Source organism: Trichomycterus rosablanca, chromosome 3 (genome assembly GCF_030014385.1).
Source record: "Trichomycterus rosablanca isolate fTriRos1 chromosome 3, fTriRos1.hap1, whole genome shotgun sequence".
Lineage (NCBI taxonomy): Eukaryota > Metazoa > Chordata > Actinopteri > Siluriformes > Trichomycteridae > Trichomycterus > Trichomycterus rosablanca.
Genome location: NC_085990.1, coordinates 52,345,638 through 52,372,735, shown reverse-complemented (window position 1 = coordinate 52,372,735; position 27,098 = coordinate 52,345,638). Strand labels below are relative to the sequence as shown.

The window sequence follows — 27,098 nt, the reverse complement described above, 5'->3', positions numbered from 1 at the left end:
GCAATTCGGGCTTGTCAGCGTATTTAACTGTTTTCGGTACACAGAGGTAAGGCAAGGTAAGTTTATTTGTATAGCACCTTTCATACACAGTGGCAATTCAAAGTGCTTTACATAAGGAAAAAATAAAAGCATTAAAACATTCCTGAGATCTACAGTAGAACCTCAGAAAGACTTCTTGCAAACATTTAGTTACAATTAAGAGAACATGAAATTCAAACAAGAGAGATACAAATTAAGAACATGAAAAATTAAAAGAAAATATTGTTAAATATACCCTACAATTTAAGAAATATGAAATTAAAACAAGAGATACACGTTATTATAAGTGATTAATTATACATATTAATGGGGAAATTACAATACTAAATACTAAGACTATCCCACAGACTGACAGCAGACAAAGTAACTTATACTACCGGTCATCACCAATAGTACAGTGCTCCAGTTCTACTGCCACACAATGACATTCTCTCATATAGCGATTTCGTCCGTGGTGATATCTCTGTCTTACATAGACAGGCGTCCCAGACGTCTTTACTGTTTATCCTTAAACTACGGGTCAGGTGGAACACACAGCGTCACCTTTCTAGTACTATGGGCCAGACGGTATCACACAGCCTCGTCTGATTCCCACCGGGGTGGAACACACAGCATAACCTAGCACTGATACAACACAGGTACTATGGGCCAGGCGGTATCACACAGCCTCGTCTGATTCCCATCCCAGGTAGACGTTGGTTGACATGCTAGTGCGCTGTGCCACCTCATCCCATTGGTTTGAATGGCATGATGCTAACTGTGTTCGCTTAGTAAGCGAAACCCGATGGAATCGCTGTCTAAGTAGGGTGTTCGAATAACCTGCCTTATAAGTCGATGACTTATTAGAATCCTCTCTACGTAGGAAGCTGCCTATGTAGGCAGTAAGACAGCAAGGCAGCTCACTAGGTTTTTAAACACACCCAGTGTATGTGATTTTGAAGTGGGTAAACAGCTTCCCTTCACTGTGTGTGCCATTTCATGAGTAAACAGCTACTGTTGGGCCCTTGAGCAAGACTTTTAACCCTCTCAGCTCCAGTGTTGCTGTACAATGGATAACCCTGTGCTCCGACCCAAGCTTCTGAACAGGCTGGGATACAGGGAACGGATTTTTACTTTACCTCACGTATGTATATGATAAAAGCGTTCTATTCTATTCTACTGTACATAGTACATTCATGGTTTCATGCATCACATCATGTAAATATACAGTGTATCACAAAAGTGAGTACACCCCTCACATTTCTGCAGATATTTAAGTATATCTTTTCATGGGACAACACTGACAAAATGACACTTTGACACAATGAAAAGTAGTCTGTGTGCAGCTTATATAACAGTGTAAATTTATTCTTCCCTCAAAATAACTCAATATACAGCCATTAATGTCTAAACCACCGGCAACAAAAGTGAGTACACCCCTAAGAGACTACACCCCTAAATGTCCAAATTGAGCACTGCTTGTCATTTTCCCTCCAAAATGTCATGTGATTTGTTAGTGTTACTAGGTCTCAGGTGTGCATAGGGAGCAGGTGTGTTCAATTTAGTAGTACAGCTCTCACACTCTCTCATACTGGTCACTGAAAGTTCCAACATGGCACCTCATGGCAAAGAACTCTCTGAGGATCCTAAAAGACGAATTGTTGCGCTACATGAAGATGGCCAAGGCTACAAGAAGATTGCCAACACCCTGAAACTGGGCTGCAGCACAGTGGCCAAGATCATCCAGCGTTTTAAAAGAGCAGGGTCCACTCAGAACAGACCTCGCGTTGGTCGTCCAAAGAAGCTGAGTGCACGTGCTCAGCGTCACATCCAACTGCTGTCTTTGAAAGATAGGCGCAGGAGTGCTGTCAGCATTGCTGCAGAGATTGAAAAGGTGGGGGGTCAGCCTGTCAGTGCTCAGACCATACGCCGCACACTACATCAAATTGGTCTGCATGGCTGTCACCTCAGAAGGAAGCCTCTTCTGAAGTCTCTACACAAGAAAGCCTGCAAACAGTTTGCTGAAGACATGTCAACAAAGGACATGGATTACTGGAACCATGTCCTATGGTCTGATGAGACCAAGATTAATTTGTTTGGTTCAGATGGTCTCAAGCATGTGTGGCGGCAATCAGGTGAGGAGTACAAAGATAAGTGTGTCATGCCTACAGTCAAGCATGGTGGTGGGAATGCCATGGTCTGGGGCTGCATGAGTGCAGCAGGTGTTGGGGAGTTACATTTCATTGAGGGACACACGAACTCCAATATGTACTGTGAAATACTGAAGCAGAGCATGATCCCCTCCCTCCGGAAACTGGGTCTCAGGGCAGTGTTCCAGCATGATAATGACCCCAAACACACCTCTAAGACGACCACTGCTTTATTGAAGAGGCTGAGGGTAAAGGTGATGGACTGGCCAAGCATGTCTCCAGACCTAAACCCAATAGAACATCTTTGGGGCATCCTCAAGCGGAAGGTGGAGGAGCGCAAAGTCTCGAATATCCGCCAGCTCCGTGATGTCGTCATGGAGGAGTGGAAAAGCATTCCAGTGGCAACCTGTGAAGCTCTGGTAAACTCCATGCCCAGGAGAGTTAAGGCAGTTCTGGGAAATAATGATGGCCACACAAAATATTGACACTTCAGGAACTTTCACTAAGGGGTGTACTCACTTTTGTTGCCGGTGGTTTAGACATTAATGGCTGTATATTGAGTTATTTTGAGGGAAGAATAAATTTACACTGTTATATAAGCTGCACACAGACTACTTTTCATTGTGTCAAAGTGTCATTTTGTCAGTGTTGTCCCATGAAAAGATATACTTAAATATCTGCAGAAATGTGAGGGGTGTACTCACTTTTGTGATACACTGTATGAGCTCCACATACTGCAGTATGCTGTGAATACTTTCCTAAATTTCTGTGCTCAAAACCTCTCATAAACTCGCAAAAGCAAACAAGTAGGAACATTTTTGCCGTGTATTTTTGTCTCTAGGTCGTCTGTCCTTGAGCACATTTCTCCATGGCTGAATTGAGTGGAAATAAAAGATTTAACAGCACTCACACAGCAACACCAGAAATCAGGAAAACACCACAAGGCAGGGAACACGTTTCAGGCTCAGTTATTCTGTGCAGCATTTCGATGCAACAGCCTCGTTTGTACTGCAATAACTGGTTCAGGCTGGTGCAGAACACACATGTATAGTGATTCACAGCAGCACTGCATAATACAGGAATGTAATACTCGTGTGAGGCTTGGTACAGCTCAGGCGGCTGAACCCTAAAATGCAGCTTCAACTCTGGTCCTCCTAGAGTTTCTGTGAAGAGGTTAGGGTGGTACTATGGAATAAAAGCTGAGGAGGAGCTCAGGAACATGATTAACAGGCTCCTGGAGGGCAAATTTTTAGGGGGGACAAAACGGACGTTAAAGAACGTAACTCTTACTCTCTTTAATGGCTGGACTGGTGCGGTAAAACATCATCGAAGTGTGAATATGAGCTGAATCTGCATTAGTGTGGAATAAGCGTCAGATCCAGGGCTACAGCTCCACGTGTATCTGTGTTTATCTGGATTCTCCTCCCTGTTTCACTTTTAAACTTGTGTTACAGCTCCAGCTTCTGAGAAATGGTGAGAATCAGAATCAGCTTCTCCCAGAGTCTAAATAAAGCTTAACGTGGTTTAATGTAGTAAAAGAAGGAGACAGGAGCACTAAACTTCTCTCCATTATTACTGCTCATAAGTTTGTTCGTACAGCCTGAGTACCTAAGCTACTCAGCTAAGCAGAACCGCCACACTCCATAGGAAACAACGGTACGGCCGGCAAAAAAGCAGTTTTGCCACTTATCATGTCAATGCACCCTTATCAACGCTCGTCTGGAACAGAAACTAAAGTACTAATGCAGGTCCAAAAGCATCATGACCAGCTTTTGTTTGTTTATTAGGATTTTAACATCATGTTTTACACTTTGGTTACATTCATGACAGGAAACGGTAGTTACTCATTACACAAGATTCATCAGTTCACAAGTTTATATAGAACACAGTCATGGACAATTCAGTGTCTCCAATTCACCGCACTTGCACGTCTTTGGACTGTGGGAGGACACCCACGCGGACACGGGGAGAACATGCAAACTCCACACAGAAAGGTTTAAGGGCCTTGCTTAAGGACCCAACAGCAGCAACCTGGGGCAGTGGTGGGGCTTGAATTTCAGTATTTTAACCACTAGGTTACAACTGCATAGTGTGAACTGTGCTTTTTTTATTGGTATTTTCTATACAGTCCCTATACAGTTTTTTTCTTTTGTTCCATAAGCTGCTTTGATTATTTAATTTTGCCACTTTGCTCACCTTGAGGTTTGATTATCAGCTTTTTTGCTGTAACTGCCAGGTGGTGATTATAAACTAGTGATCACTAGTTAGCTGATTGCACACATAATGTTTCTATAAACTCTTGCTGTTTTAACATTGAAGTTTTGGTTTATTAAAATCAATACAACTGGATCAGCTCCATTTCTCAGCAGTTTTGATAGGTGGGCAAGTCTGAAGCAACTGAACTCTGGTTTTTAACAAGCTGCAGAGTTAAGACACTGAAAAAAAAAATTTAAAGTTATAACTGAACCTATAGAAAGTTTTGTGATTCTGCAGTCGTGGCTGTTTTTATGCTCAGCAGCATTTGGGTCAGGCTGCAGGAGACTCAGGAACAAGCACTGGTTTAGCAAACAGGTCACTCATGAATTATTATAGTGACTTTTTAATGACTATTCAGTAATTCTGTGCCAATGTATTTATTTATTATTATGTTTTAGGATTTTAACGTCATGTTTTACACTTTGGTTCCATTCATGACAGGAACGGTAGCTACTCATTACACAAGATTCATCAGTTCAAGTCTTTAATTGACAATTTTGTATCTCCAGTTCACCTCACTTGCTCCCGGAGGAAACCCACACAGACACGGGGAGAACATGCAAACTCCACATAGAAAGGACCCGGAGACCTAGGATTTAAACCCAGGACTGACAGTGCTACCCACCAGGCCACAGCGCCCAACTCAACGCCGAAATGACACGATGCCACTTATTTGCTATGAATAAAAGCATCTGCCCTATATGGTTTGAGCTGCTATAACATAATAACATTATAATATTAATAATAATTACCTTTATCCATCCAATAATAATGTAAAAATAATAAAAATCTACAGCTGAGCTCTCATTTCAAATATCACCAGTCATATATTAATCAGAAATACATAATTATACTATAACCGACACGGTGGGGGGTTGGGGGTGGGACATATTTATCCATAAGCTGGTCCATACAAACGATGCTTATGGAAGTGTGTCCTCCCTTCCTTTCTGTAATTTATTGGGATTTCTGTGGGCTGGTGTAAAATGTTTATTGTATGGATCAAGATTAGCAGCCATTCATTCATTCACTGTCTGTTTTAACACCACTTTATCCTGGTCAGGGTCAACAGTCCATCACAGGGCGATCACACACACACACACAATGAAAAATTAGCCATTGGTAGCAGCTCCTATTAACCTGAATGTATGGATTTGGACTTTGGGAAACCGGAACGCCTAAAGGAAACCGACACGGACACAGAGAGAACATGCAAACTTCACACAGGAGGGGCCTTGGCTGTCTAGTCAGAAAATCAAACCCAGGCCATTTATGATATCTGCTGTTGCACTCATATGGTGCACGTGTAAATTACGCTAGCTCACTAGCAATCCAGCAGTGCTATTGGCCGATCGGATATCTACAAACAGACTGAGGCAGGGATGGGGGGAAGGGCTGGGGAAGAGCTTCTCTACACACGTGATCATCTCTGTGCTGCACCTCAAAAGTACAAAGCAGTAAAGTATTCTGCTCCTGATAGTTTGTCTATGTATAGTTTATTTCTTTATCTATAAACTCTAAAGATGCTCGGTTACACCAGCAATCCTACGGCAATTCAGTTAGCAATCGGTGTTAGATGAAGTCTTAAGCAGCTAAAACACGACTCGGTTAACTGAGTTTGGAAAACTAACAAGCAATTCTGTGGACGCAGAGGATGGAGTGTCAAAACACGTATTTCAGCTATTAAGGGAGCTGTGCTGTGTGTTGTAGCTTCTATTTATTCTATCATTCAGTTTATCAGTGTCATTTAATGACTGACGTAAAAATGTGGCTCTTTTCTTTAATAATCCATGAAATCTGTGATTTTTAAAAAACCAGGTCCGTGAATTTAAGCACATTTTCCTGTGAATTTTGTAGGGCCCTAATTATACTGTATAATACAGTGAACAAGACAGCTAATGTAAGACTAGCTTCTCTTTAGTTATATAATCATATTTATGTAAAAGACAGAAACACACACTGGTATAAATTCCCTAGATGAAGACAGTGAGGGAAGAAGCAAGCTAAATCCCATGCAGCGGTAAACACGGTGGAACGGCCCGGCGGTAACCGCGTACGGCGGTACCTATATGTTTATTTATACATTTTCTCCCGTGTGAGTTCACAGTCCAAATCTATACAGTGTCAGAGTTTGGGGTTACACAGTACACGTTAAGAGAGAAAAGATGAGGACAGCTGTTCCCTAGAGTACACACACACACACACACACACACACTCGCACACACACACACACACACTCGCACACACACTCTAGCCCAAGGCCATGCTCAAGCTGAAGTTTACCAGAATGATGTATTTTCGCCCCTGAATTCCCACCTACAGAATCAGCGTTTACGTGAGCTGCTGCACAAATTTATTCCTTTTAACCTGCAAAATTCGTATTATTATTATTATTTACATTTCCTTTAGATTCAAATGCATTGTTACTCAATACACTGAATCTCAGCGGTGCTATCGACCGACCGGGCGTATGCACAGTCATGACTGCCTGGGGGTTTTGTGGTGGCCAATGGATCTTTGGGTTCCTGGGTTCCTGTGACTTGCGCCCAGTGTTTCCCGGTGGAACTAGATTCACCAGCATCTATGTTGGGAAACCTGCTATTTCTATGAACCCGTGAAACCATTAGTGGCATTAAGCAGATTCTTGTATTAAAGCGATTAACAATTATGACTGAATACAATTTGAGCAATTGAGGGTTAAAGGCCTCGCTCTGGAGACCAACAGTGGCAACGTGGCAGCGGTGGGGCTTGAACTGGCAACCTTCTGATTACAAGTCCAGTACCTGTCCAGTACCACTGAGCTACTGTCACCGCAGCAATCACTCACTCGCTGTCTTAACCGCTTATCCACTCTGGGTCCAGAGGGGGCAGACACACACACACACACACACACACACACACACACACACCTATAGGGCAATTCAGTGTCTCCAGTTAACCTGACTGCATGTTTTAGGACTGTGGGAGGAAACCAGTGCTCCCAGAGTAAACCCACGCAGACACGGGGAGAACATGCAAACTCCACACAGAAAGGACCCGGACTGCCCCGCCTGGGGATCGAACCCAGGGCCTTCTTGCTGTGAGGCGACAGTGCTACCCACCGAGCCACCGTGCCGCCCCCCGCAGCAATCAATCAAACTAAAAGGAAGGGGAGTAATTATTAATTAAATAAATGAATTTAACAGGCACATAAACACAAATTTAACTTGTACATGAACGCCCCCTTGTGGAGGCTTTACGTTACATCTTGTAAACCACAGTGGGACCAGATTGTCACATTTTTTTATTAATGAAGTACTGTATATTTTGTTTTGTGTTTAGTTTTGATGTGTTGTTTGTGTTGCCTGGGTTGCGATAAAAATCACAAACAAAATGTGGGTCGCTTGACAAAACCCTGGGATAGAGTACGAGAGAATGATTTAACAATCTGTCCCACTACACGAGCATTGGTGAAAGCACACCAGGTTTATTTCGTGTTTCTGTGCCATTGAGGACAGACCGGTGCGTGGTAGGAGTCTAAGAGACGGTAATTGTGTCCGTCTGAAGGAGCAGCACACCTGGCCCTGAACAAAGCCTTATGTAGATGAGCTGAGTCCGCTCGGCCTTTCATTACGCCGCTCTCCGTGTTTCATCCGCTCCTCTCTCAGTTCCATTAATCCTCCCTCACAGCCAAACACACTTTCATTAGCGCTAATGCGCCTTCAAAACATCACAGTCCAAAACCTGGCGCCGCCATACGCTCCAGAAACTGCTCCGGAAAACATCAGGGGCTTTTTATGAACACTGATGTTAAACCCGGCTAACAAAATACATACATTGAATATTAGAGATGCATGAGTACCGATACTGGTGTCGGGTATTTGCCTGATACCGCGCTCATTAACTCGTACTCGTACTCGCATACGAGGCTCCGATACTGAACATCCGATACCGTGTGCCTAGTGCACGTTGCTGCGTTATGCCCGGTTCACACTACACGATTTTTGCCCTGATTTCCGCTCGGCGACTGGTCGGCGCTAGATTTGCCGGCTCGGGAGCGACTCGGCGTTCGCTCGGCGATCAAAACTCGGCTCTCGATCGCTAAGTGTGAACTATCCAACAACTCGATCCGACCGGCTCGCCGAGCAGTCGGCGACCGGGTCGAGTTTTCTAGCACGTCAGATATCTGATCCAATAGGTATCAGTATCGGTATCGGCAAGTACAAAAATACATGTACTTGTACTGGGTTGGGAAAAAATGGTATTGATGCATCCCTACTGAATATGAATATTTAATTTTTGGGGGGTTTTGATGCTCATTTATTTGTATTATAAGAATATTATTAGAAAGCCCTTTTTTGTTCTTAAGATAATAAAAAAGCTAAAATTATTTACATTGCTGAATCTTAGCTTTTATAATACAGTGTACTTTGTAAAAGTACACTTAACAGTGCACACTCAGTGCTGGTCCCAAGCCCAATAGCTTAAAATAAAAGACCTTTTGTAACTGGTTGCACCACTTGATGTCAAATTTCAGAAAGAAAAAGTTAGCGATAATTATAACTGGCGATATATTATAAAGCTATTTTTCTTTTGCAACATTTGATCATTTTCAATTTTTCAGACATCAATCAAGTTTATGGGACCAAATAACTGACGGTTAGTTTATTAATGTTTGCACACATTTGCTTTTCTGAAAGCTTTTAAAATCAAATTAGAAACATTAGTACAGATTTTAAAATATCATTCAAACTAAATAATGTACCAAATAAAACAACAATAATTTATGTCAAGTCGTGCCGTGAATACACACATCTAAACTAATTATGAATGTTTCCATTTTCATCATAACTGTCAGTTTTCACAATACTACAAATACAGATGGAACAAACAGGGTCCTCTAGACCCTCAGAGAGAGCCTAAGATATTCTAATAATAAAATAATACATATATAATATAAATAATAATAATACGTAATCAGTTTTAATTTTATTTTGTCTAATCATAATTTAAACCAAATCCTTCATACACACCAATTCAATTTGTGTTGGACTGTGAAGGGTTAGAGGTAGCTAAGCAGTTAAAGTAAATTGCTAGTAATCAGAAGGTCACTGGTTGAACCCCCACATCTGCCAGGTTGCCACTGTTGGGCCCTTGAGCAAGGCCCTTAACCCTTAATTGCTTCTTATTGGTCCTTATTGTAAGTTGCCTTGGATGAAAAGCGTCTGCTAAATGCCAAAAATGTAAAGTAAAGGCACCCCTCTGTTGCCCTCTGTCGTCACTAGAAGGAACGTCGTGCTGTGATTGGTGGTCCAGCTGCAGATTGTCAGCCGAGCGATAGGAATTTAATAAAGGATCAATCTTAAAAGATACATTTTACTTTAATTGTTTTCCCAATTAATAGAAGGGTGTCTGTCAGAGTCTACATGACAGTAGTCAGACCTGCTTGGTTGTACGATTTGGAAGAGATGGCTATGATTAAAAGACTGAGGGAGCTGGAGGTGTCAGAGATGACGATGCTGAGATTCTGGTTGGGATCAGGAAGGAGTTTATTAAAGGGACGGAGCAGGTTGGATGTTTTGGAGATAAAGTGAGTGAAAAGAGATTGAGACGGTTTGAGCATGTGCAGAGGAGGGATGAGAGTTCTATCAGGAGAAGGTGCTGAGGAGGGGAGAAAGCCAGAGAGGAGGTTAATGGATGTAGTCAGGGAGGACATGCTGATAGTTTGGGGTGACAGAGGAGGATGTTCAGGGCATGATAAGATGGAGATGAAACTTCTACTTGGTTATACAAAACAACATCTGCTCTATACGGTGTGAGCTGCTATAATTAAGGCCCTAACTAATTCACGGCCATGAAAATGACATCACAATCCGTGAAATTAGCCGTGTACCGTGTAATATGCAAGTTGCTGTATTTACATTTTCAGCATTTAGCAGACGCTTTTATCCAAAGTGACCTACAGTCTAAGCAATTGAGGGTTAAGGGCCTTGCTCAAGGGCCCAACAGTGGCGACCTGGCAGTGATGGGGTTTGAACCAGCGACCTTCTGCTTACTGGTCCTGTACCTTAACCACTAGGCTACAACTGCCCTTAAACCAAACCCAAACTCACAGACTTTGTTGTACTGTATATCTTTACAATATTTTTTTATATAATTATTGTCATTGTAAATCCACTTTAAATGTCACATGACTTGAAATGTCTCTTTCCCCTGGAGCAGACAGAGTTAAGGGGCTTGTTCAAATGGCTGCATAGCAGAGCCTGGGTTTGAACCGACAGTCTTCCGACTGATTGATAGCCCAAAGCTCTACCTACTTAGCTACCACTGTAAAAATAAAAACTTTAAGGTGTATGTTTTTATTCATGTAACGTTTAAGTGCTTTTCGTTTGCTGGTTAATCTGCACTATGAGGCGTCCTAGCGATCCTACGGCAATTCAGTTAGCAATCGCATAGTCAAAAAGTTCAAGAGTGTAAAGCAGCTAAAAACACGACTCGGGTAACTGAGTATGGAAAACTAACAGAAGGCCTGTGGTAGCCTAGTGGGTAGGGCTTTGGGCTATCAACCGGAAGATTGGCGGTTCAAATCCAGGCTCTGCTATGTAACCACTGTTGGGTCCTTGAGCAAGGCCCTTAACCCTGTCTGCTCCAGGGGCGCCGTAAGTTGGCTGACCCTGCGCTCTGACCCCAGCTTCCAACACCAGCTGGGATATGCGAAGAAAGAATTTCATTGTACTGTACATCTGTATATGTATATATGACAAATAAAGGATATCTTTCTTTCTTTCTTTCTTTCTTTCAATTCTGTGGACGCAATCTGCGGCTCAGCTTTAATTCATTTCTACTTTAATTACTCTTTATTCACAGTGATTTCAACTTATATTTACAAAAAATGGTTAAAATAGCATACATGTCCTTAATGTATGTACAAATCTTTGACAATTTTTACATTTCATGTGAAACAACGTTCACATTCAAGTATTGTAGAAAAATCACATATTAAATTACTGTAAAAAATAAATAAGTAAATAATGGACACAAAAAAATAGGGCTGCCACTAACAACTATTTTTCTATCGATTAATCTGTAGACTATTTTATTAACGATTAATTTTCCTCCCAAAAATTTTATTTAGAATCTCATTTACGCTTCTTTTATTTTAACAACAAACTGTACGGCATAATAATAATGCACAGAACTAAATGTAAGCAGGGTTTATGTTCATATTATCACATTCTCAAGTGCTCCATATTAAACAGAGTGCAGCACGTGTTTATAGCATCCGTACACAAAGCAACGCTTAAACTTATAGCAGAAATAAAATAGTTAGATGTAGCCACGTCTCATTAAGTCCAACGTACAGTAACGACAGAATGAGCCCAGATTCTAACCTCCACATTCACTCAACACTTACTGCACATTCTAAACCATGTAAACAACGTGGTGAGTGTTCGGGCGCATTCACATGAGAAGCTTTTTGTGCTTTGAGCCCAACACAGCAAAGTGCACGGCGGTCTAACTGAACTCGCTAAGAAATACGGTATTCCAAGATCTCCGCGATTAAGAAGCTTAATGAAACAATATAGACGTGCAACATGGTGCTGCTGTGTAGTATGCAACAAGTAGAGCTGAGGGAAATTATATGAACGCTTATATGAATGGAGACGTTGTAGAAATTAAAAAGTATCATTTATAAACATAGTTTTAAAAACGATGCATCGATTTAATATATTGACTAAAAATGCGTCAGCCCTAAAAAAAACATGCACGTCAGTGTGTCCTAAATACATTTTCACTATTGGGGCATTCTTGTTTATAAATTTCTTATTATATTTATGTTATTTATCTACCGGTCCTCATGGCGCACTAAGTAAAATCAGTAGCACGTCAGAGAATTCAGCTTTTTCAGTCGTAAGTGTGCGTTTCTGAACCGAGCGGCCGGCAGCGATGTATATTGCATTCCTTATAACTGATTTATCAGCGTCTCCTGAATAAACGTGAGAGGAGATTTGTGAGCGGAGCGGGATAATCCGACACATGAGAGGCGCGGATTCGGCGGTCTATACCGCGGCCCGGGATCCGATAATTATAGGGAGTCGTACAGGGGTCGCCTCACTGTAAGGAGGGGGATCACGGTACAGGACTGATAGCAGGAGACGGATCATTCACACTGTACGTGTGAGTGGGTGTCTTATAAATATTTAATGGAGTAATACCACGCTGCCTGTTTTCAGCCTAGGGCTCTAATACATGCCACTTAAGGGATGAGTGCAAATAGAGCTTTCATCATTTGTGCCTGCCACACACACACACACACACACAGTCCACATGGCGGCCTCCCTTTACATTAAATTGACCAGCATTCACATATTTATAACACACAGTGAGTAACTCTGTGTACCCTCCAACAACACAAGCATCATGAGTCCTTAAACTGGGATCACTGGCCAGAAAAAGTCTGAGAACCCCTCCCATGACAGGCCGAGCGCATACACGGACAATGATTGGCTCATCTGAGGGTGGGACGGCTAGAAAGGATTCTGCAAATACGACCTCTGCTGGCTGATCATAATACGTATCTCCATATGAACCCGCCTCACGCAGGTAGAAAGAAGCGCTCGGCTACAGCACACGAGTCGAAGGGGGGCGTATGATTTGGTCCTCCTCGATCAGTAGTGGAGGTCTGCAGCAGTAAAGGAAGTGTAAAGGTGGTGCAGCGGGATATTTCGGGTTCAAAACTCGGCATTGCCCCCGGTCGGCTGGGCGCCATCTAGCAGGCATAATTGTCAGTGCGTGCAGCAGACACGTTTCTGCTAGGGCGGGATGACCGGACTATGTGGGTGGGGTGACCGGACTATGTGGGTGGGGTCTTCAAACGCTGTGTAAGGACCCTGATTAGCAGATAAAGAGGCGCCCGTGCAGAATGCATGGCTGGAAAGGGGTTCCGCTGAGGGCTGCATGCGGGTCGGAGGAGGCGTGAGCAGCAATATACAATCAGGGATCCCCCAACAGCGGAGGACAATGTGATCGGGTGATTGGATATGACTAAATTGTGGAGAACATTGGGGGAAAATGCGTTAAAGTCTTTGGAGAGTAAACCCTGGGTGCCAATAAAGACAAACAAATAAATCCACGACTAAATCAAACTTAACCTCCCACTCAGAGCCCAGATAACCAAACTGATGCTCTCTTGATTTGGACACATTATGAGCAGAACCAGTTCAGTGGACAACTTCGCTCACAAGATGCAGGGTTACTTATAGTTCCTAAAATTAAAAAGATCACGGCTGGTGGACGAGCATTTTCTGACAAAGCTCCACAACTCTGGAATAATCTTCCTGCCTCTGTTCGGGATTCGGACACAGTCTCAATGTTTAAGTCTAGACTGAAAACATATTTATTTTCTCAGGCTTTTGATTAATATAGACAAAGGCGCAGAGCTTGTGGGTTCTTGGTCATAGAAACTTGTGGTGATCAGGGACGTTGGGTTGCCGTCGTTCTGCCTCTCTTGTCCGATCACTCAGGTTTGATGACGGTGGGGGAGGTGGGCGCTGATGTCCTGTGAAAGCCGTCATGACTTTGTTACCTGCTCGCTCTCCCTTTTAGTTATGCTGTAATAATCAGGGCTGCTGGAGTCTAAAACTCTCTGTAAAACTCTGTGTTTTACCCCGAGGTGGTTCTGATGGAAACCTGTTTACCCTCTCGAGGCCGGATGTGCCAGGACCTGGCGTGTTTGCACCAAGAATGTCAAGAACTCACTACAGACTTTATCGGGCGGCACGGTGGCTAAGTGGGTAGCACTGTCGCCTCACAGCAAGAAGGTCCTGGGTTCGATCCCCAGGTGGGGCGGTCCGGGTCCTTTCTGTGTGGAGTTTGCATGTTCTCCTCGTGTCTGTGTGGGTTTACTCCGGGTGCTCCGGTTTCCTCCCACAGTCCAAAGACGTGCAAGTGAGGTGAACTGGAGACACTAAATTGTCCATGACTGTGTTCGACATAAACTTGTGATCTGATTAACCTTGTGTGAAGATAAACTACCGTTTCCTGTCATGAATGTAACCAAAAGTGTAAAACATTTGTGTTATAACTTTTAGTTCATTTTAATTGTGTTTGTATGATTTGTGTAAATCGTGTATTTATTTAAAGTATCCTCCAGACCACCCAAGAAGGACCTGCTGAGTCTGGTTCCTCTCAAGGTTTCTTCCTGTAATTTTCAGGGAGTTTTTCCTTGCCACAGTCGCCCTCGGCTTGCTCAACAGGGGTTTTTGTATCTGTTGGTCCTGGATTTTGTAAAGTTGCTTTGAGACAATGTCTATTGTAAAAAGCGCTATATAAATAAAGTTGACTCGACAACTATGCTTGGAAGAATTGAAGGTAAAAAAGGAAGAGGACGACCCACAACAAGATGTACGGATGCAATTAAGGTGGAAAATTTGCAAAAAAGAAGCCAGGATGTTATGGAGAAGCACCAGAACCTCCACATGTTCACCAGCAGTGTGAATTGACTTCTTAATACTCAATAATAATAATAACAATAACAATAATGATAATAATAATAATGTGTAGACGTTGCTAAAATAAAAAAGCACAAGTCAACAGACAATCTTGCAGAGTTTGTAGTTTACACCCATCTGTCTCGTTCAAACTTTATTGTTCACGTAAAATTGCGAGTAAACATTTATTAGCAGAACTCAGCAGGTTCACTAAAGCCCCAGAATGAGCTTTTCATAAAAGCATTCTCTCTTTCTGCTCGACTGATGCAGTGAAAAACGATGCAATATATTTATTCAACGTGATTTGTGGTTAAATGGTTTGAAACCATTAGCACTGCACAGCGTCAGAACTTAGCTTCCGCTAAACAAGTCAGGCTGAGAGATGGCTCTAAAATCTAAAATCCGGCCCTTTTCACGAATGTGCTGAAGAGCAGAACTTTTGATGGTTATTGGCAGGGTACCAGTCAGAAATTGGCAGCTGCTGAGCCAGCGCTCGAGGACATCAATCAAGAGATGAGATTTTTTTTTTGTCAGCTGAGGAAAATTTGAGCCTCTGCAAAAAATCACTGTAACGTTCTGCACATACTGCAGCTCTTATTCCGACGGTGGGCTCTATAACGAATCGCCCCTGTTATAGTGTGTATGGGGGTGTATGGGGGTGTTTGGGAATGGTGTGTGTGGGGGGGGGTAATACCGTACCAACTCTCTGTGTTAAAGTTTTCTTCTAGCTTGTGTCTGTTTTAGTGACATGTTTTACACTTTGGTTACAGTCATGTCAGGAACGGTAGTTACTCATTACACAAGATTCATCAGATCACAAGATAATACACCGATCAGCCATAACATTAAAACCACCTCCTTGTTTCTACACTCACTGTCCATTTTATCAGCTCCACTTACCATATAGAAGCACTTTGTAGTTCTACAATTACTGACTGTAGTCCATCTGTTTCTCTGCATACTTTGTTACCCCCCTTTCATGCTGTTCCTCAATGGTCAGGACCCCCACAGGACCACCACAGAGCAGGTATTATTTAGGTGGTGGATGATTCTCAGCACTGCAGTGACACTGACATGGTGGTGGTGTGTTAGTGTGTATTGTGCTGGTATGAGTGGATCAGACACAGCAGCGCTGCTGGAGTTTTTAAACACCGTGTCCACTCACTGTCCACTCTATTAGACACTCCTACCTAGTCGGTCCACCTTGTAGATGTAAAGTCAGAGACGATCGCTCATCTATAGCTGCTGTTTGAGTCGGTCATCTTCTAGACCTTCATCAGTGGTCACAGGACGCTGCCCACGGGGCGCTGTTGGCTGGATGTTTTTGGTTGGTGGACTATTCTCAGTCCAGCGGGGACAGTGAAGTGTTTAAAAACTGCAGCAGCGCTGCTGTGTCTGATCCACTCATACCAGCACAACACACACTAACACACCACCACCATGTCAGTGTCACTGCAGTGCTGAGAATCATCCACCACCTAAATAATACTTGCTCTGTGGTGGTCCTGTGGGGGTCCTGACCATTGAAGAACAGCATGAAAGGGGGCTAACAAAGTATGTAGAGAAACAGATGGACTACAGTCAGTAATTGTAGAACTACAAAGTGCTTCTATATGGTAAGTGGAGCTGATAAAATGGACAGTGAGTGTAGAAACAAGGTGGTCATAATGTTATGCCTCATCGGTGTATCAAACAGTCAAAATTAACAATTTAGTATCTGCAGTTCACCTCACTTGAACGTCTTTAAATTGTGTGAGGAAACCGGAGCTCCTGAAGGAAACCCACACAGACACGGAGAGAACATGCAAACTCCACACAGAAAGGACCCAGACCGCCCTATCTGGGGATCAAACCCAGGACCTTCTTGCTGTGAGGCGACAGTGCTGCACACTTAGCTTGTGTCACGTTCGCTTTAATGTCATTTTAATCAGTGGAGGAACTTATGATCAGTAATAATGAAGAGAAGTTTAGTGCTCCTGTCTCCTTCTTTTACTACATTAAACCACGTTAAGCTTTATTTAGACTCTGGGAGAAGCTGATTCTGATTCTCACAGTTTCTCAGAAGCTGGAGCTGTAACACAAGTTTAAAAGTGAAACAGGGAGGAGAATCCAGATAAACACAGATACATGTGGAGCTGTAACCCTGGATCTGACGCTTATTCCACACTAATGCAGATTCAGCTCATATTCACACTCTGATGAGGTTTTACCGCACCGATGTTAGCGTTATATAAGCGAGTTCCGTTCCTGAATGTGTGTCCATTTAGTGCAGTAATGTCTTTGTTTCAAATATCAATCTGACTATTAGGGTGCATTTACATGAGAAGCGGCAAACTGCAGCTTTGTTCAGCGCATATCAAACAGTTCGTCTCATTGGAGGAGCTTTGGAAAGGTCAGCGGCGAACAGGTGACCTTTAAGTGCTGCAACAAGCTAAGCAGCACCTCCACACTCCACTGGTTCTCGTGTGAATGCGCCCTTAGTATCACCCCTAATAGTATCAATCTCCTAATCTAACCCCAGAGGAAAAGCCTGTGTGGCCGTGTTCATGGGGACTACTGTACACTGAGCACTCTAAAATAACCGGATCAGGGCAGACCGGGCTCACGCTGCACTACGGCGGGTCCCATCCTTGGAGAGGCGAGTCTGCGGTGATGAACCCGAACGTTACAGGAATGAACCTCTGCTGCAGGTGTGTTGTGTGTGTGAATGACAGCGCTGAGTGACGAGCCGCTCTGCCATACGCCCTTGACTGGCGGCTAGCAAACAAAGCCTGCGGGGGCTGCGCGGGGTTCATTATCACGCAGATCCCCCACTCCCCGGTCCCCTAAAAAAATACACACACACACCACGCTGAGGACAGCGCGCCAGCCTTACCCCTTCCCGAAGGCACCTCATTAACACAGTGTAGGCGGCAGCAGGAACGACCCACAATCCTCCTGGGTGCTCTTTCTTCTCCTCCTGCAGGGGAGAGTGTGTAGAAGAGAGAGAGAGAGAGAGAGAGAGAGAGAGAGAGAGAGAGAGAGAGAGAGAGGAGAGAGAGAGAGTGCAAGGGGTGGGAGGAAAGAGGAGACTTATTTCATTGGGGGAACAATTAAAAAATGGCGTAAAGCAGCCGCCACCGTAATTAAGCGAAATAAACCCACGTCTTCATAAATACCCCAGCTCTGGGAGTGCATGCTAATTCAAATACGGCGGGAAGTAGAGCAAACCGCTGCAAATGAAGCTGAACCCAGAACTAATTTTGATAAAGCTGCAAAAACACCGACAGTAGGAATAAGCGGCACGTAAACACGGCAACCGTCTCACACGAGGACTTATTTTGCATGGATGTGACATCGTCAGATGTGTACGTAGGTGCTCAGGTGGCGCGGCGGTAAAAACACACGCTGGAACCAGAGCTGGGATCTCGAATACATCGTATCGAATCTCGGCTCTGCCTGCCGCCTGAGGCTGAGCGGCCACATTAACGACGATCGGCCTGTTGTTCAGATAGGGGCGGGACTAAGCCGGATGGGGTCTCGCTCTCATGACTGGTGCAATTACGACCTCTGCTGGCTGATTGGTGGCGCCTGCACAGAGATGAGAAAAGAGTGCTCTCAGGGTGTGTCTCTCCGTACACAACGCTGAGCTGCACTGCACTCGTCAAAGTGTAGGTGATGAGACGCATACGGCTGCTGCCCACGTGTCGGAGGGGGCGTGGGTTAGCTTCGTTCTCCTCAATCAGAGCGGGGATCGGCATTGGTGGAGAGGAAGCATGACGTGATCGGGCAATTGGACGCGCTAAAAAGGGAGAAAATGCATTAAAAAAATATAACAGATATAATATGTTCCACAGTGCTGCCTTGGACATCAGTTCACTTGGATTCATCTTTTAATAAACAAAATGAATTAGGGAGCATTCACATGATAAGCGGCAAAATCACTTCTGCATCGGCTGTTCAAAGCTCCTCCAATGAGACGAACTGTTTGATATGAGGCGGTAAAAGCGACTCAGGCCGTACAAACAAAGCTTAACGTGACTTACTGTAGTAAAACAGTGAGTGAGGAATGTGATTAGTGGAGGAACTTATGATCAGTAATAATGAAGAGAAGTTTAGTGCTCCTGTCTCCTTCTTTTACTACATTAAACCACATTAAGCTTTATTTATTTATTTATTTATTTTATTAATGCATTTCCCGCTTTTTCTCCCAATTTTCTCCACGTCCAATTTACACCCAATTGCGTTATGCTTCCTCTCTACTGGTGCGGACCCCCACCCCGATTGAGGAGAGCGAGACTGACACACGCCCCCTCCGACACGTGAGCGGTACCCGACTGCATCTTTTTACCTGCACGAGGCGAGTTCATATGCGGATCAGCCCTGTGCACGGAGAGCCACACCCTGATCAGCATTATACCTCGACTCTGTGCAGACGCCATCAATCAGCCAGCAGAGGTCGTAACTGCATCAGTTATGAGAGAGTCCCTGTCCGGCTCCCTCTTCGGATGAACAACAGCCAGTTGTTGATCACATAGCCGCACAGCCCAGCCGGATGGCAGAACTGAGATTCGATAAGATGTATTTGAAATTCCAGCTCTGGTATGCTAGCGTATTTTACCGCTGCGCCACCTAAGCGGACTAAGCTTTATTTTGAAGCAGAAGCGTTTTAGACTCTGGGAGAAGCTGATTCTGATTCTCGCCATTTCTCAGAAGCTGGAGCTGTAACACAAGTTTAAAAGTGAAACAGGGAGGAGAATCCGGATAAACACAGATACACGTGGAGCTGTAACCCTGGATCTGACGCTTATTCCACACAGATGCAGATTCAGCTCAGATTCTCACTTCGATGACGTTTTACCGCACCGATCAAGCCGAGTCTAATGTGAATGCGCCCTTAATGGATGACGTTCGCCTGGCTTCGGCGACCAATGGGACGTAACTGCGGAGAAAGCGAACAACCACGGACGTCGTGCAGAGTGCACATGGAGGCTGGGTGAACTCCGCGGTCAACGACACTCCACGACAGCGCCTGTGATTGGTCGGTAAAAAAGAGGCGTGCCATGAAAACAAACATGGACGATTTTGAGGAGCGTCTCTCAGAGCAAGTACGGCGGTATCGTCACCTTTATGACTCCTCGAGGTTTTTAGTATTCAAGCTGATGAATAAACGGTGGCACAACTGGTAGCGTGGATGCCATACAGCATCATGGGTGATCTGGATGATCTGGTTTCTCCCAAACACTCTGATTACCTCCCACCTCGCCGCCTCCCACGCCTGTAGGTGGTCGGCTGATTACAATTGTGAGTAATTGAATTGCCCTTTAATGATTTATTTATTTATTTATGAGGATTAGGACAGGTAGTTAGGTAGACGGGGACATTGCTGGAGCAATGGTGCTGGAGCCTATTCTAGCTTTTCAATGGGTGCAAGGCACACAGTAACACCCTGGACGGGACGCCAGTGCATCGCAGGGCAGACGCACAAACACACCCATTCACCTATAGGGCAATTCAGTGTCTCCACTGAAAACCGGAGCTCCCGGAGGAAACCCACGCAGACACGGGGAGAACATGCAAACTCCACACAGAAATGACCCCGACCGCCCCACCTGGGGATCGAACCCAGGACCTTCTTGCTGTGAGGCGACAGTGCTACGCACTGAGCTACCGTGCTGCCCCGTCCTATCTTATATAATAAATAAAACATATAATAAAAATTTTACCTGAGCAGCAATGAGATAGAGCAGCTCCCCTAGTGGTGGTAAAAGGCATTGCTTCAGCTTAGTGTTCCTAAAGTTCTCACGGAGGAGCTCGGTGAACACGGTCAGGGCCTGAGGAACAAAAGAACAAGATCAGCATGAAAACCAACTTATAACTTACTCCAATATTCTGGCCATTACGCTGAATCGGTGCCATTTCCATCCCCAGGACATTATACAGTGTATCACAAAAGTGAGTACACCCCTCACATTTCTGCAGATATTGAAGTATATCTTTTCATGGGACAACACTGACAAAATGACACTTTGACACAATGAAAAGTAGTCTGTGTGCAGCTTATATAACAGTGTACATTTATTCTTCCCTCAAAATAACTCAATATACAGCCATTAATGTCTAAACCACCGGCAACAAAAGTGAGTACACCCCTAAGTGAAAGTTCCTGAAGTGTCAATATTTTGTGTGGCCACCATTATTTCCCAGAACTGCCTTAACTCTCCTGGGCATGGAGTTTACCAGAGCTTCACAGGTTGCCACTGGAATGCTTTTCCACTCCTCCATGACGACATCACGGAGCTGGCGGATATTCGAGACTTTGCGCTCCTCCACCTTCCGCTTGAGGATGCCCCAAAGATGTTCTATTGGGTTTAGGTCTGGAGACATGCTTGGCCAGTCCATCACCTTTACCCTCAGCCTCTTCAATAAAGCAGTGGTCGTCTTAGAGGTGTGTTTGGGGTCATTATCATGCTGGAACACTGCCCTGCGACCCAGTTTCCGGAGGGAGGGGATCATGCTCTGCTTCAGTATTTCACAGTACATATTGGAGTTCATGTGTCCCTCAATGAAATGTAACTCCCCAACACCTGCTGCACTCATGCAGCCCCAGACCATGGCATTCCCACCACCATGCTTGACTGTAGGCATGACACACTTATCTTTGTACTCCTCACCTGATTGCCGCCACACATGCTTGACACCATCTGAACCAAACAAATTAATCTTGGTCTCATCAGACCATAGGACATGGTTCCAGTAATCCATGTCCTTTGTTGACATGTCTTCAGCAAACTGTTTGCGGGCTTTCTTGTGTAGAGACTTCAGAAGAGGCTTCCTTCTGGGGTGACAGCCATGCAGACCAATTTGATGTAGTGTGCGGCGTATGGTCTGAGCACTGATAGGCTGACCCCCCACCTTTTCAATCTCTGCAGCAATGCTGACAGCACTCCTGCGCCTATCTTTCAAAGACAGCAGTTGGATGTGACGCTGAGCACGTGCACTCAGCTTCTTTGGACGACCAACGCGAGGTCTGTTCTGAGTGGACCCTGCTCTTTTAAAACGCTGGATGATCTTGGCCACTGTGCTGCAGCTCAGTTTCAGGGTGTTGGCAATCTTTTTGTAGCCTTGGCCATCTTCATGTAGCGCAACAATTCGTCTTTTAAGATCCTCAGAGAGTTCTTTGCCATGAGGTGCCATGTTGGAACTTTCAGTGACCAGTATGAGAGAGTGTGAGAGCTGTACTACTAAATTGAACACACCTGCTCCCTATGCACACCTGAGACCTAGTAACACTAACAAATCACATGACATTTTGGAGGGAAAATGACAAGCAGTGCTCAATTTGGACATTTAAGGGTGTAGTCTCTTAGGGGTGTACTCACTTTTGTTGCCGGTGGTTTAGACATTAATGGCTGTATATTGAGTTATTTTGAGGGAAGAATAAATGTACACTGTTATATAAGCTGCACACAGACTACTTTTCATTGTGTCAAAGTGTCATTTTGTCAGTGTTGTCCCATGAAAAGATATACTTAAATATCTGCAGAAATGTGAGGGGTGTACTCACTTTTGTGATACACTGTATATATATATATATAAATGTACTGTAGATGAAAATTACTTTAAAATGCATTTTTTAATTGAGCAAAGTGTCCTGCACCTTGATCTGATGGCAAATTTAGGATTTTTAATTTAAAACCTTAAATTAAAAACTCCCTATAACACTGAAAAATTGAGTAAAATCTATCAGAAATGCTTTTGTCCTGCAGTGTTCGGTGACTCCAGATCACGTCTGTGTGTTTAATCTTTATTTTCTATAAGAAATGTAGAATAATGTGGTTAAAATCCATGTTTTACTCACTCAGTCCTGTTACCCTCACATATTCATCCTTCTGATAATAAACATGTGGAAATATTCTCATCTATCAGGTTACATTTTGATCAGAAATGTTCATTATCTGTGTTTACTGAAGGTCACAGGAAGAGCATTAGTAGGTTCTCCTTTTCCCCCCTGTATGTTTGATAATATTGTAACTCTGACTGAGTAGATTCATCTCCACGTTCATTCCTGTTACCTACATTTATTCTCAGTTGTTAAGAACATTTTATGATAAATCACTAGACTGTGCTCAGTGTTCTTGTGCTTTAGCATGTTCTTTATGCTGCTATATTTCATTTGTTTACTACAGTAATTCTAGGTTAAAAACTTGGGTGGCGCACTGCACTCGTCAAAGTGTGGGTGATAAGATGCATACGGCTGCTGCCCACGTGTCGGAGGGGGCGTGGGTTAGCTTTGTTCTCCTCAATCAGAGCGGGGATCTGCATTGGTGGAGAGGAAGCGTGACGCAATCGGGCAATTGGATGCACTAAAAGAGAGAAAAATATAAATAAAATAAAATAAATATATATATATATATATATATATACGTATATATATATACACAGTATATATATATATACTGTATATATATAAATAAAACTCAGTCCTGTTACTCGTATACAATCATCTATTTCACTTGTAAAATGAAACAAAGGTGCCTGAGATTTGACCAAAACACATTCTGAGTAGTGAAGTGTGTGTGTGTTACTAGATTCAGTGTTGAACAAAGATAAAACAGGAAGTTTAATTTAATTTGGGTAAAAGTAAGTGGCCAAACTCCCCACAGCACTGTTGTGCATCTGAAACTGTACTTGTACGAGCTCTGTGGTAAGTGCTGCAGGTGGATTTGTTGTCTCTCATTCTCTCTCACTGCAGGAGCCGGTGCAGCAGGGTTCTATGCTAATCGAGCCTCTGTCCTGCTGTGCTCATAAAGCGGTGTGAGGAATGATGAGTGTGCAGGACGCAGATGTTGGTGAGTTTAATGAGCCGTGGCTGTGAAGAGCATCGCTGTGTGTGTGTGTGTGTGTGTGTGTGTGTGCATGCATAGAATAATCAGATAATCTGCTCACAAAATATCTGATCATAGCAAAAAAAAAAATTCAATTATCAGGGTGACGTGCAGTTCAGCAATCTCATCAAGCATCTCATCTAGCGATCTACAGCGTCCACCTCGTCCTGGTCAGAGCTGCAGTGGGTCCGGAGTCGACCCAGAAAATTAGGCGCGAGACAGATTACACTCGGGGTCAGGGCATCAGTCCATGGCAGGTCATCACTTAGTCACAGACTAACCTGCTCACACATTTAGTAACTTTTCATTCACCTACTCACACATCTATTCCCTAACATACTCAAACACTTAGTAACTTACACATTCACTAACCTACTCACACACTAACTCTCTAACCTACTCACACACTAACTCTCTACCCTACTCACACATCTATTCCCTAACATACTCAAACACTTAGTAACTTACAAACTCACTAACCTACTCACACACTAACTCACTAACCTACTCACACATCTATTCCCTAACATACTCAAACACTTAGTAACTTACACATTCACTAACCTACTCACACACTAACTCTCTAACCTACTCACACACTAACTCTCTAACCTACTCACACATCTATTCCCTAACATACTCAAACACTTAGTAACTTACAAACTCACTAACCTACTCACACACTAACTCACTAACCTACTCACACATCTATTCCATAACATACTCAAACACTTAGTAACTTACAAACTCACTAACCTACTCACACACTAACTCTCTAACCTACTCACACATCCATTCCCTAACATACTCAAACACTTAGTAACTTACACATTCACTAACCTACTCACACACTAACTCACTAACCTACTCACACATCTATTCCCTAACATACTCAAACACTTAGTAACTTACAAACTCACTAACCTACTCACACACTAACTCTCTAACCTACTCACACATCCATTCCCTAACATACTCAAACACTTAGTAACTTACACATTCACTAACCTACTCACACACTAACTCTCTAACCTACTCACACACTAACTCTCTAACCTACTCACACATCTATTCCCTAACATACTCAAACACTTAGTAACTTACAAACTCACTAACCTACTCACACACTAACTCACTAACCTACTCACACATCTATTCCCTAACATACTCAAACACTTAGTAACTTACACATTCACTAACCTACTCACACACTAACTATCTAACCTACTCACACATCTATTCCCTAACATACTAAAACACTTAGTAACTTACAAACTCACTAACCTACTCACACAGTAACTCTCTAACCTACTCACACATCTATTCCCTAACATACTCAAACACTTAGTAACTTACAAACTCACTAACCTACTCACACACTAACTCTCTAACCTACTCACTCAGTAACTGACACCTTTTCATTTACCTGCTCACACATATATTCCCTACTCAAACACTTAGTAACTTACAAACTTACTAACCTACTTACTCACACACTAACTCCCTAACCTACTCAGTTACTCAGTAACTTACACACTAACTCACTAACCTACTCACTCACTAACTCACTAACCTACTCACTCACTCAGTAACTTAGACACTAAATCACTAACCTACTCACACAGTAACTCTCTAACCTACTCACTCAGTAACTGACACCTTTTCATTTACCTGCTCACACATATATTCCCTACTCAAACACTTAGTAACTTACAAACTCACTAACCTACTTACTCACACACTAACTCCCTAACCTACTCAGTTACTCAGTAACTTACACACTAACTCACTAACCTACTCACTCACTCAGTAACTTACACACTAACTCACTAACCTACTCACTCACTAACTCAGTAACTTAGACACTAACTCACTAACCTACTCACACAGTAACTCCATAACCTACTCACTCACTAACTCACTAACCTACTCACTCCCTAACTTACACACTAACTCACTAACCTACTCACACAATAACGCCATAACCTATTCACTTACTAACTTACACACTAACTCACTAACCTACAAACTAACTCTCTAACCTACTCACTCATTCAGTAACTTACACACTAACTCACTAACCTACTCACACAGTAACTCCATAACCTACTCACTCACTAACTCGCTAACCTACTCACTCCCTAACTTACACACTAACTCACTAACCTACTCACACAATAACTCCATAACCTATTCACTTACTAACTTACACACTAACTCACTAACCTACAAACTAACTCTCTAACCTACTCACTCATTCAGTAACTTACACACTAACTCACTAACCTACTTACACAGTAACTCCAAACCCTCACTAACTCAGTAACCTACTCACTCCCTAACTTACACACTAACTCACTAACCTACAAACTAACTACCTAACCTACTCACTCACTAACTTACACAGTAACTCCATAACTTACTCACTCACTCAAAGATCAAGCAAACTGCACTGAATTGTGGGAGGAATTACCTAGATGGGAGGTAAAACCCATTACTAATGCACTTTGGCTAAATGGTGTGGCGTAACCTGAGAGAAAGAAAGTACACCAACGCATTTACACACAGAGGAAACTGAATCAAATGGTAAGTCTATTTCTGAGACATTGAAACACTTTGGTAAGTAAAGTTAAATGAAATGTTTTGACAGTGTTTAAAACTTTATTTGTATTTCCCTCACTTGAAGTAGAGCTGAGCGAGCTCACATGAATCATAAATGCAGCATAAGTTCTGGCCTGAAGCTAATTATGCTGCCGTGCTGATCCAGGATTCGCTCGGAAGAGTTCTTTAACAGCTTCTCCTCATTAATGCTAAACTTTATCTGCACAAATGGACACATTTTGTTTAGTAAACATAAGAAATATCTGGGAAAATTAGAATAGCCTTTCTAAAATCCGTTTTTAAAAGGCCGTTCACTTCATTATAATTAGGGCTGGAACCGATCTGATACTCTGTATCGGTCCGATATCGGCCCAAATTACTGGATCGGATATCGGAAGAAAAAAAAACGTGTAATCCGTGTAATGTAAATAACACTTAATGTAAATAAGGCCATTGTTTGTGTGTAAAGAAATAACACACAAGATACGTTCCAACAGAGCGCCGTTTATTACCAGCTCACTCTGCAACTACCGTAACAAGGTGCATCTTGATGATCATTAACATGTGCCACTGATCTACAACTCATCCGCAACAGCCATTCAGAAATGAAGACACACTGATCTACTTCAACTTTTAGCATTTTAAACAATCATCTACTACTGCCACAACTAAACACACTGTTTAAACTCAATAAAAATCACTTTATAAATGATAAATCGCTCACCTGGGATAAAGAA

General features: G+C 43.1%; 1 protein-coding gene across 6 annotated transcripts in view; it reads right to left on the bottom strand.

The window, feature by feature from the left end:
* ulk4 (unc-51 like kinase 4) overlaps positions 1–27,098 on the bottom strand; it is a 185,841-nt gene that overhangs the window by 122,918 nt on the left and 35,825 nt on the right. For all 6 annotated transcript variants that reach the window (XR_010011246.1, XR_010011245.1, XM_062991455.1 and 3 more), the window contains 2 exons: positions 20,599–20,706; positions 17,769–17,852 (listed from right to left, as the gene is read on the bottom strand). Coding sequence is in view for 4 of the 6 variants with exons in the window: in XM_062991455.1 (XP_062847525.1) it covers positions 17,769–17,852; positions 20,599–20,706 (192 nt within the window). In the remaining 2 variants the exon portion in view is untranslated. The remainder of the gene's footprint in view (positions 1–17,768; positions 17,853–20,598; positions 20,707–27,098) is intronic.